General features: G+C 42.4%; 1 protein-coding gene across 1 annotated transcript; it reads left to right on the top strand.

The window, feature by feature from the left end:
• The first annotated feature begins 3,845 nt into the window (after positions 1–3,845).
• Positions 3,846–11,232, top strand: LOC106750071 (tropomyosin-1). The gene is made up of 7 exons (XM_014630130.1): positions 3,846–3,959; positions 8,755–9,042; positions 9,378–9,511; positions 9,586–9,774; positions 10,182–10,257; positions 10,421–10,553; positions 10,834–11,232. Exons 2-7 carry the CDS (start codon positions 8,803–8,805, stop codon positions 10,914–10,916), a joined length of 855 nt encoding a protein of 284 aa, XP_014485616.1. The 5' UTR covers positions 3,846–3,959; positions 8,755–8,802; the 3' UTR covers positions 10,917–11,232.
• Positions 11,233–12,879: the final 1,647 nt, after the last annotated feature.

Below are 12,879 nucleotides of genomic sequence, written 5' to 3'. Positions count from 1 at the left end.
GCGTTTACGGCGTAAAATAAAGTTTCAAGTCTACATTCGTTGGATATCTGTGTCCACTACAAAAAGCTGTGTCACGAGGACTCTTGTCTGTCTGACGGTATTATTATACACGTAGGCTACTTCTCAGATTAATCGGACGTGTACATAGGTGAGGGGCTGGGAGGGGGGGGGGGGAAGGTGTGTGCGACGTGTTGATGAGATGATGATGATATGTGATAAGGCACGGCTTTGGCCATGCACAACTGCGTTCGTTCGACTCCCGTCGGTATTTGCGAAGAATTCGACACGTGTCGTCTCGCGACGACGCAGCGGTGTGTCTGCTTCTCTCATTCATCCTTCTATCCTGGTGTTCGCGGTTAATTCTCGCACACGAGCAAATTCGTACCACACTCTTCGATGCACGTGTCGGCGATCCCACTCGCGAATGCACGGTCGGTATCGCGTTCGGAGAATCGTCGGCGACAGCGTAAGCGTCGATTTCATAATTACGCACAATGATGATTTAACGTCTAAGAATTTGATCTTTCGGGAGCTGGAAAAAATGGTCGGGTCGTCGGTGATTTTGTTGGCACGAGAGAGACGAGTCATTTCACGAAGATGTAGAAAATATTGTAGCAGAAATTACCACAAAATTTCGCGATACCGGAATTATGACTGAAATGATTATGTTGTAATCTTTAGTGATGTACATATAAAATACATCACCAAAGATTACAACACACAAAATAATTTTAATCGTAATTCCGGCATGGCGTTAGAAAATTTGACGGTAATTTTTGAAACGTGGCGAGCAACGAGGGGAGATACTTTGAAAACATGGAGTTTCGTTGCTATTACTGAAAGAAGTATTACCAAAGGTAAACTTTCGCAAGCTCCTGATAACATCGAGAGATCCACCTAATATATTCCTCGCTCTTTATGCGATCACATCATCGGCGTCGCTATCGCGCCAGGGGAAATTAATAATCCATCAACGGCCGCGCGCGCGGGAGTGATGAAACTTTCTTAGACTCGTGATTGCGAGACACGAAGGAGTTCCCACAAATACCGACGGGGCAGCTGTTTTATAAATATTTCATATATTTTGTTATACTGTTTCTATGCTCCTCGCGCAATTATAATTCAAACTAAGTGTATTATAAAGCATTATATCTAACACTCCTCTCACGACTTCTATATAACTTTTTACACACTTCTACACACCGGGTGAGAGCGAGTAGCGCAACTCGCCCGGATATTCTATATATATACATATACATACATACATATATACAATCGTAATAAGGTCTCGAGAGAGATAAGCACAAATATAATAAAACGATATATTCTTCCTAATATATTATTATCCGCTCTCGCGAGAAGTCACCAGGACCTCCTTGGAAGAGCATCCCACGCGAGATCGTTCGCGCCGGCCGATCGAGAACGTGTGGCAAGTTGGACGTATGTCGTGACGCTGTGTGCTTCGCCCGTTAATCCCTTACCGCGTAGTTAATTCTCCGTCGTGAGAGCTCGCGCTCTGACGCGAGTCGCGCGCGTTAAAAGTACAAGAATAGATTAAAACGGATTACTCTCGGTGTTCTACCTCTTTAACGAAAAAGGAAAGGAGAAAACGTGTAGAATCTAACGTTTCTATCGGCAATAAATAATACGGCGGATCTCGTCGATGGATCGAGACGTGGTTCTATCTCGGAACGCAAACGGGGGCGAGTTCGATCTTCCGGAATTAATTTCGGGAGGAGATCAATTACACGGGCGGCATCGGAGAAGCGAGTGACCTGTGCTCGGGAAAATTTCATAATGAATGGAAATTATAAGGATCGTGTATATATACAAGGAAGATTCGGTAATTCGCAATTTTGAAAAATTCGGGATCCTGCAGAAGGAAAGTATACGTGTTACTTTTTGTTGCGAATGAAAAACAGATTCAAAGGCGAGAAAACAAGTTTTTAGAGAAAATATGAAAATATTGTATAACGTTCCCTTTAAAGAATTTTTCTTTGCAAAATATATGTTTTAATATCTCTGAAACCATTGATGATGAAACAAGAAATGTTAGGTACAAAATTCACACGCATAGTAACACTTTACATTTTATAACCTGAAATTCTACAGGAAAAAAATATTTACGCTATTTTTTATCGCGACTGGAAAACGATTCCAGGGATGAGAAAAAATGCCTTTAAAGGAAATATGAAATTATTTTGTAATATTCTTTAATGAGTTTTTCCATTTGCAAAATGTGCGTTCTGATATCTTAGAAACCACCAAAGATATCGAAGAAATGTAAAGAACAAAAAATTCAGTGGTACCTTATATTTTATAACACTATGAAAGAAATTAAGAAAAAAAAATGCTTTCGTCATTTTTCCGCCAATCCTGGATTTAAAATCGTTTTCTTACCGAGGAATTTGCGGGTCGCCGAACTTTCCTTGTTCGATACATTCAATCGCATGAGAAATAAGAAGGGCCATTGAGAACAAACCGGACGTTTCGTTTCCTGACCCTTTTCATTTCCTGCAATTTCTCAAAGAGATTACAAGTTTTTATAGTAGAGTGTCGTCTTTACCTGTCGTGCCGCGTGCGTTATCTGTCGCGCTCGCGCGGCACGCTATGCCGTAAGGGGTTAATTCAGAGATATATTCGACACGTGTATATATTAATAAGTATACCCGCGCCGTTGCTCGCGTAGGACGAGCCGCGAACTTACGTGCGTGCATGCGTGCGTGTGTGTGAGTGCGAAATCGGATCGCGCGTCCGCATTGTCGGGAGCTCGGCGCGGTCGTGCTTTTTCATTGTATATTCGTCAACCGAACTAGTTAGGGGACACACTTGAAGTGACGGCCTTAAAATAAAGATTTATTTTTTTCACGACGATAAATATCCCGCCGGCGGCGGGCTTATGAGCGTGGCGCGAAGCGATCTTCTAAAAATGATTCGCCGAGCGAGGCACGCGAAACGGAAATGAAATTGAAACGGATCTCGAACTCTCTCTATCTCTCATTCTCTCTTTCTCTTACTCTCATTCTCCGACGAGGCTAATCCTCGTGAGAAATATTCAAACGTTTGTAAATATTTTTCAACACTTATACAATGTGCTTATAAGTGGCATTCTTTGTTCGACACTGGGTTACGAATCAAATAAATGAAATAAATGAAAAATAATTTTAAGGACTATCAGCACGGATGTGTGTTTCGCATTCGGAAGTTCCGTCCTGAAAGTGTCATCTCCTCTGTGTTAACGATAGAAAATAACATAACATGTAATAATAATTATCATATAATATAATAGCGATGATATGATGAGGTATGATCATAATTATAACGTAATATAACAATATATATTAAGAGAGAGATGATCTCGTCGCACTGTCAAATAGAAGCGCACAGAGCATTTGGTCACTGTGAATGAGCTCGCAGCTAACAGTTACCGCGCTCGATATCGCCGGTTGTTAAGTCCGGAGCATCACCGAGTAAGGCGGATTCGTGGCTGCGAAGAGAGAATCAACCCCGAGGAGCTGATTCACCGAAAGATACGTGGTGGGAGAGACAGGGGGAAGAAGTCGAAGGACAATAGAGCTTCGAAACTCGCCGCTTCTTCGTTCGTCTCGCGAGAGCACTCTCTTCCCGAACAGCCGTTCTCCCCGTCACCCGTTCGGCACGTGCCGACAGGTGAGCACGAGCGTCAGGTCGCGGCGTTAACCCCGAAGAGCGCTTCTCCAGCGCGACGGCTGGCGCGTTGGAGCTCACGGACGGAAGGTGCGACAGACATCTCGTCCGTGGCTCTTCGGGAGCAGAAAATAAACGTGTTACGCGGGGCTCGCGGCGGTCCATTTTTGGGATCCCCACCAGGGCGGGCGGCGACGACGCGTCGCGTCCTTCCGCGCGCACTTTTCGCCCGGAGGCTTTTCCGTTCTCCGCTCAGATACTCGACTCGCGCTGCTCCGATCGGCTCGGGTTAGGTAAGTGCAGCAGCACCATCATCAGCACCATCATCATCATCATCGACATCATCGTCGTGGACGATACGCTTTTCCCGCCGTGAAAACGCTTCTCTTCCCTGCGCTCTCACTTTCTTTCTTCTCTCTTTCTTCCTCTCTTTGGATCGTCTCGTGCCGCTTTAACGTGAAAATGAATTCTCGCGGATGAAGATCGACGGACGATGAAGAAACGAAGAGATCGCCGCTCGCGTGATCGAGCTGAACGAGCTGGAACATAGAGAGCATCGACCAGCGACGCTCGACTCTGCCGAGGAGCTCTTTGAGCCCCGGGAATCCCCAGAGGCCGTTATCCCCGAGTAGTGTCTTCAGGATGTGACCTTCCGCGCGAATTATATTATTGTTCGTTGATTGACGGGAAATTTCGAGCGAGAGTCGTTTTCGGTTGTATATTCAGTGTTATTGGAACGTGCGGAAACTTGCACTTCGAGGACGACGAAGACAAGGAGAAAGAAAAGTACGCGGGGGAGGAGACTGAATTTTGGGAAAAATCGGCGAATCGCGCTGCACCATTCGGACACAGTGCAACTATAGTTTTAAAGTTTTGGAAAATACCCGTTTTCTACCAATTGCGAATTTTTCTGGCCTCTTATAACTTCTTTTCAGGCCTGGAGAAAAATTTCTCACATATATTTATATGTAGAATATTTATATATAAAATATATATAATTATATATTTTTATATATAGGCATATTCTATATATGACGCTTTATATATAATTATATGCAATTATATATTTATTTCTATGTATAATTAAATTTAATTACATATAGAAAAATTTTGTCCCGAGAAAGAAAGTAAATATGGCAAGTTTTAATGGAATCACACGTGAATTTTTCTAAACGAATCTTTGTATTCTTAGAACAGAAAAAATCCGCGGGCAAATTGGAGAGAAACGTAAATTTTTTACGAAACTTTAAAATTATAACAGTGCAACGGTCCGAACGTAGCCACGGACGTAAGCGCAATCTGGCCTCGTTGGCGGCCCAAAATAAATCCGTTAACTCCGATCGGCGATCCGTCTTCGCTTCGTTTCAAATATTGAACGTGTGTGTTTACGGATGTTACGATAGATCTGCTGGATTCACCGGCACGTGGCGCGTTTAACTTCTTGCAGAGCCGGCGGGATGTTTGACTTTCACGGAGACCCGCGCGAGCCCCGAGGAGGTTCCCGCCCGGGCAGCGGATTCTCTTCGTTCGCGGCCAGCTTTCTTAACCGCCGCCAAATAATAACAGCTATCCCTCTCTTTCTCTGCTGCTAACTCGCTTCAGGAATTTGCTTGCCGGCTTAACACGATGACGATGGTGTAAGTAGCATTTCTAAATTCGATATGTGTGTGTGTACATGAAAAATCAATTCCGTTGCGCGGAAAAAAGAAATTAGCTTTTCATATAATACAACTAAAATTTCGTTACCAGACCTAGTTTTGAGCTGTGAGAGCTAAAAACAGGGACAAAATGAATGAGCTAAATGAACTAAATTTCAGTTGTATTAAATGGATGGATAATTTTTACCTTGGGGGTTAGTTTTAGCGTGGAAGTTACTTCTCCTTTTCCATGTGAATTTTCCGTTGCCTGGGGACCGAATAAAAACTCGGTTATAGAAACAGTAAAATTCATGTAGGAGCATTCTACTAAGATAACTGCCCTCAGTTATCTTAAGCGAGCTTTAATACAGCTGAACGTTCGGACAAACGTTCTCGGTAGCTGTAACAAAAGTATCATTTCTCGTCAGCGAGTTTTCATTTCTTCTCACCGGGTTCCCCTATTCAGTTGCAGGAAGCGAGTTCTTCCTCCGTCTGTATGTGTGTGCGTGTGTGTGTGCTAACATTGGTAATGTTATTCCACTTTTCACGGCTACGAAATCCTAAACGTCAAATAACACACAGTCGCGCTGGTTCCCTCTTTGTGACGTCTCGCGCGTAAAGGGACGCTGCAGGGAGGCAGTTTAATTAATGGTCGCAAGTCACTTTCGCAAACTGCTTCTCGCGGTGACAGAGGGTGCGGGGAATAAATGCGAAGGTGTGATGTCACTTTGACATCGCACGGAGAATGTAAGCAACCGCGGCTCTCGGTCGGCTATTAATATCCTTGAGACCGCGAATGTTACGTTTTCCAAGTCGAACACGAACTCCGATCCTGGAACACACGACAAATATCAAACGAGTCGTCGAATAATTATCCACGGGAGTGAAATTTTAATTTCAATTTTCCTCGGGACAGTCTCAAATTGCCCGCGAGCTCTGTCTCTATTTATTCCTCTCTCTCTCTCTCTCTCAACTTTTTTTGGAATTTTTTAAATTTCTCTTTCCAACATTTTTTACGATTAAATTATTGCTGTAACATCCTTAAAGTAATTGTCCTAGGATGATAATAAAAATTTCTATCTATCTCACTTTCTCTCTCCCTCTCTTTCTCTCGCTGTATTTTTTTTCTGCTTCATGCGAGATGCAGTTATTCATAAGAGTCAGTAGTGTACACATCGAAAATCAATATAACACGTTACATTGTTGCGTGCGCGGCTATCCTCTTAAGGGCATTTCCGCTTTAACGTGCCTCACGCAGACACAACGTTGTCATTTCACGTTTTCGCTTGGAGTATATGCAGAAATTTGACCGCGCTGTTACTCATATCGCGAATGTAAACCAGAGATAACAACGACATTTGCATAACGATGTTTCGCACAGAGAGAGAGACTTTACACGGTCGTACCGCTTCCTCCCTCGGCTCACTTACGCAAAATATCTCGCGATGGATTCCGCACACGCGCTGTCGGCATTTTCACGGGATGGAGGCGACTTTTATCAGGACTAGATTCTAGAGTCTGAAAATTCGACTCGATCTACGACGGATGGTGTCACGCACATGTGATACTGGCAACCACAATTGGGTTTCAAATATTTCGATATTCCAATATTTCCAATTTCATTATTCAAATAAATTTCTACTCACAGTGCGTTATTTGGATACAATTTTATTTACTTCTTTACTTATTTTTTATTTTATTGATTATTCGCATTATTCGTTAATCACATGTCTATAATTATTCATCATTTGCATCATTCATTATTCATATATATTTGTAATAATTAATTATATGCGTGGTTTGCTATTCGCCATCTATTATATGTATTAACTCATTTCATTATATTATACATCATTATATTATGTCAACCTATATACAGTCATTATATTATAATCCCAATAATATATTAGAACAATTTTTGAAGAAATATACTTATTTGTTACATCTATAAAATAAACAGAGAAAAAACAAGACAAATGATAAATGATGAATAAAAAATAAGTCGAACAACGAATAACACGAATAACGAATATTGCGAATAGCAAATAAATTATTTGCATATTCGTTTAAATAAATTATTTAAATGAATATCACTATTTGATGACTTCTGTATGAAAGTGCTACTTATAGATTTATTTATTACTCATTATTTCAAATACATATAGATAAAATTTCACCAAGTTTGCTGGCAACAGTGTCTCGGTAATGCTCGGCTGTTGGAACGTTGACAGAGAAATCATATCGAATGACATGAAAATTACATTATACGTTACATGATTATGCACAATATGACATGTGATGATATTATAAAATAATTACGTCGTCTCGTCATTTACAATTGTCCGGCGGATAATTATGAATAAATACGATTATCTCCTCGACGAATAATTCGTCCTCGTTGAACGCGAGCGAGTCAGGCCAGGGATTTTTCTCGACCCGGGTCTCGAAGGGTAAAATAAAATGCATCCCAGCCGCTGACGCGGCTGTCGGATTCGCGGCCGCGGGATCCGCGCGCTGGATGGCCGCGATCGCGAAGTTTTGTAAATGCTATTAATACGCGCCGGTTAGATCGAATGTCGGTCGGCGGTGGCGGCCAAGTAAAGCCCGTTCTTCTGGGTTACAAACTCGCAGTTTTGGCCCCTTCGTGCGCCGCGCGAAGCGTCAGAGAGCCTCCGCCGACGTCGTCGTTGCGCACATATTTATAGAATCGGGCTGTAGATGCTATTTCCGTAGACGCCCCGATGTGCTCTCCTCCTCGTGCTCACGCGTTCAGCGATCAGCTACCCAGAATTATGGCTCGCGGAGCATCGGGGCCCGATGTTCGCATACCATCGCGCCGTGGTCGTTGCAAAAAATCTGCAGCCTCCTGAAATACGGAGATCGCCCGCCGCCGTGCAGTCCGCGGGCTCTCGCGCGCGCAACGGCTGGAAAAACACCCGCGCATGCGGCTCCAGCGCACTCGGAGAAATGACTTAGTAATAGCAGCTGAGTCTCATCTTCAGCTAGTTCGAAAGAACTTTGCTGTCAGTGCGAGAAGTTGGCGGATGAAATGCACCTGCTGCGAGATATAACTTTATTAGAAATTGTTGGCATGAATAGCTAATGTTGGTTAGTTGTTCTCTTTCTCTCTCTTTTTACATATATATATATATATATATAGATAATACAAAACACGTTTATATCAATCGTCAAAATGGTGTAATATTTAAAATGATTGACTCACGATTCAGAAGTTTTCGGATTTCGAGTCCATCAGCGCTTAAAATAACTGATCGGTCGAACCGTTTTAAATTGTAGCTGCATATTGGTGGAGATACTATCTACAGGTCTGTAAAGTTAGAAAACACTTGATCACATGAAAAAAAAATATTAGCTCCCGCAGTTAAAAACTAGCTCCCACAGCTAGAAACTAAATTAGAAACTGAGCTTGACGAAAGAACGTCGTTTCCAGCAATCTCGGTGATCTCGTTGGACCGGTCCGCAAACCACAACCGCCACCATGGACGCGATCAAGAAGAAGATGCAAGCGATGAAGCTTGAGAAGGACAATGCGCAGGATAAAGCCGACACCTGCGAAGGCCAGGCGAAGGAGGCGAATTTGCGCGCAGACAAGGTCCTCGAGGAAGTCGGGGATCTCAGGAAGAAATTGGCTCAGGTCGAGGGCGACCTGGAGGCTAACAAGCAGGCTCTTGAACAGGCCAACAGGGACCTCGAGGAACGCGAGAAGTCCCTCACTAACGTAAGCTTCTTTTTCCGTGATTTCAGGGTCTTTGCCAAGTAGAAAGATATATTTCGCATAAATTTAAACATATTACATATATACATGGTAATATATTTATATATTTAGTATATTTACATTTATATATTTTTATCGTAATTATATGTATAAATATGATTAAAAAAAGAAACGTAAGAAGTCTTTTTAATAAGATTCTCTTTTTGAGATTAGAAATTTCAAGATCTTGTGCTCTGTTAATATACTAAATGTACATATTTAATATAATGGTATTTATACATCAATATAATTCTCATATCGAATTATATTTAATTGAATACACGCGACATTTTCTGCAGGCTGAGTCCGAAGTCGCTGCTTTGAATCGCAAGGTCCAACTGATTGAGGAGGACCTCGAGCGTTCAGAAGAACGGTTGAACACCGCGACCGCCAAGCTAACCGAAGCGTCGCAGGCCGCCGACGAGTCCAGCCGGTAATTATGCGCGCTCGATTAATCTCCGCACCACGTACGACATCGTCACGACACATACACGCTACCAATTGCAGTATGTGCAAAGTATTGGAAAACCGTGCGCAGCAGGACGAGGAGAGGATGGACCAGCTGACGAACCAGTTGAAGGAGGCCCGTCTGCTCGCTGAGGACGCCGACGGCAAGTCCGACGAAGTGTCGCGCAAGCTGGCCTTCGTTGAAGACGAGCTGGAGGTCGCGGAGGACCGCGTGAAGTCCGGCGAAGCGTGAGTAACGACGATAAAAATTGTTCATTAATAAATCGTTGCACTTCTTCAATCACGTGTCATCATCTAGATGGCTTAATTGCTCAGTGATTTGTTCGTAACAAGATTATTTTATATTCCGACGAATATATTATTAAATCAGTTTCGATTAATATACTGACATAAGTTGTTATTGCATGTTATTAAATTAATTGACAATTTCTGTATAAATTGGTTACTAAGTTACATGTTACTAAATGAGTTTTTATTTAATTCATTTATTTTGTGACGTACGGAGGAATACACGCGGCGATAAAGCAGCGTAAATTTTTCTAACAATGACGCACCTTTCGTCGATCGTCTCTCGAAGTTACAAACTAAATTACATTTAGACTTGAACGTTTGATCCTGATCTTTTCCCTTTGTAGCAAGATCATGGAGCTGGAGGAAGAGTTGAAGGTCGTCGGTAACAGCTTGAAGTCTCTGGAGGTCTCCGAGGAAAAGGTACGGCCGTCGTCTTTGGCGGCTGAGTTCTCCATATTTCTTTTGATTTCACCCCGATTTTTTCATAATTTCACGTCCACATTTCCGTGGCGCGAAATCGCAAGAAACAATCCAAGATGCGTTGTGATTCACAAGCTGCTAACTGATTCATGAATACTCGCAGGCCAACCAACGAGTCGAGGAGTTCAAGCGCCAGCTGAAGACGCTGACGGTGAAGCTGAAGGAAGCCGAGGCCCGCGCCGAGTTCGCCGAGAAGACCGTCAAGAAACTCCAGAAGGAGGTCGACAGGCTCGAAGGTAGGTTTGTTGACTCGAGTTCTCTCGACGACGCGTCCTCTGTCGCGCGTAAAAATTTTTGTTTTCATTTATTTACCCATTTATTGACGGCAAATTGCGCAATATTGAAAATACGTAATTGCGACGGCAGTTGCGTAAAATTCTAAAATTGCGAGGAAATTGATCTGAAACGCAAAATTCATCAAAGTTAAACAATAGAGATTAATTAGCAAATTTGACAAAATTAATCATCTTACAATCAATTGTCGTCTCATCAAGTGTGTTATCTTTTCCCTTGCAGACGAACTGGGCATCAACAAGGACAGATACAAGTCGTTGGCCGACGAGATGGACTCGACGTTCGCCGAATTGGCAGGATATTAAATCACCTTTCACCTGTCTCGCTACGCTTTCTGCCTAATGATACAAATTTCTTCTTCATCTTCTCCTTCTACTTCTTCTTCTTCCTCGGCCAAGGGACCCGCAAGTTCTTCGCGCGTCGCCGTCCGGCGGAGAGGAGGGATGAAAAAATATGCCGCGGACATTGCATGACGCGTCACTCATGTTCGCTATATTCTTTGTAATTAATATTGTTACGACAATGGAGTCGCCGACGTAAGAGCAGGACGTAATCAGTTTTACTCTGTTATTACTGTACGAGAGATTAAGAGAGATTCAATAAATGATAATTATTATTCCACTTTATCGATCTCTTTATCCTCGAGAAGCGAAACTCTTCAACGTTCTCTTAAACTTTCATGTTACTCAGACTCTTTTAACGACTTGATCAATTGTTACTCGAGAAGCTTCCGACAGTGAGCTCCACATAACGCACACAATTGTGTTTTACCTTTTAATATATTTAATAAATGTACATAGAGAACGTGTTGCATTCATCAAATGGCATATAAATCTAGCAGTTCCGTCTTGTACTATATTCTTGCAAAGTCATCAACGCGCCTCCGTCCTACGCGGTAGAACCTTTATTCCTCGTTCTTTCATTATTTACACGTAAATGAGAACTCCAACGTATACGCGTATATGTGTAATTCTCATACATATACTATGATCTTTACATAACATTCATCTAGAAATTTTTATTAAAAAAAAAAAAAAAAAAGACGCGCAGAGCAACGATCGTGATCATGTGACTATGTATGCGCAATTAAATATCATGCCGCGATCAATCGGCAATCAAGCGAACTCAGATATACATTTACACACGTTATTTAGCGCTAATGACGTAAATCGAACATCGTCATGCAAAACGTAAGTATAAAAAAAGGAAAGAAATTAAGGGAAAACGACGATCCGCGTCCTGCGGCGTCGCGTTTAGCGCTCGAAAACGGCCCACGTGACGTACACAAGTGTGTGTGTGTAGCGCTCGCCGTCGATACATTACAAGAATAGAATTTGTTATTAGTCCTTTGTTACTTAATGACGAAATGGTGTCTCGTCATTGAACGACCGAGCGCTAAACGCCACGCCAAGGACAGATACGGCACGGATTTACGATGTAAATAGAAGAAACGGGGGGAGAAAAAAAGGGGAAACCAGCTATATAGTCGCGAAACAACAAGCCGACCCGTCGCGTGTCGCGTCGTCGAGGCGAAGATGCAACCGAAATTAGCGAATTATTCGGGATTTTACCTGAACGTCGCGACGTGCCTGTCGCCAAGCGAATTGATCGACTCGACCTTACATTCGCGAGTCACCAGGTATACATATTTATGTATATATTATTAACACATTCGCCGAAGGGTTCTTCTTTACCTCGCGACGTTTCACGACGACGGAAGATCCGTCTCTATCGATTTGTGTGATATCCGAAAAAGGCATCTAAAACCTACAATCTAGCCCTATCGTTAAAAAAGTGACGTACTATCCGATTTACAGTTCTTGATTCTGTCTCGCGCGTTTCACGCTTTGTTACGACAATGCGTGCCGGGGTCAGCACAGCATTGAGTATTTAAAGTCAGCAGTCTCTCTCTCGCACACGCGTTACGCACCCCCACGCACACACGCACTCATTCACGCACGCATTCACATGTACGACGACGATGCGTAGACATACACAACCGTTAACGCGTTTGATTCGATCGACACGAGCGCATATCATCTCTGGAAACATAGCCGTATTGATATTCGATTTTCGGTATTATGTATAATAAATAATACAGCGCAGAACACTATAAATAGTACCTTACACAATCTATGCAATAATGTACACTCTTTGTTATTCTTAATCAACAATTATCAAAAACATTAGACTATTTGGTGGATCGATTGCACGTGACATAATGACTCGTTTATTTATATATATATATATATATATATATATATTTAA

Source organism: Dinoponera quadriceps, unplaced genomic scaffold, assembly GCF_001313825.1.
Source record: "Dinoponera quadriceps isolate SergipeBrazil2010 unplaced genomic scaffold, ASM131382v1 scaffold4444, whole genome shotgun sequence".
Lineage (NCBI taxonomy): Eukaryota > Metazoa > Arthropoda > Insecta > Hymenoptera > Formicidae > Dinoponera > Dinoponera quadriceps.
The sequence above is the reverse complement of the archived record's forward strand: the minus strand, read 5'-3'. Positions and strand labels throughout refer to the sequence as shown.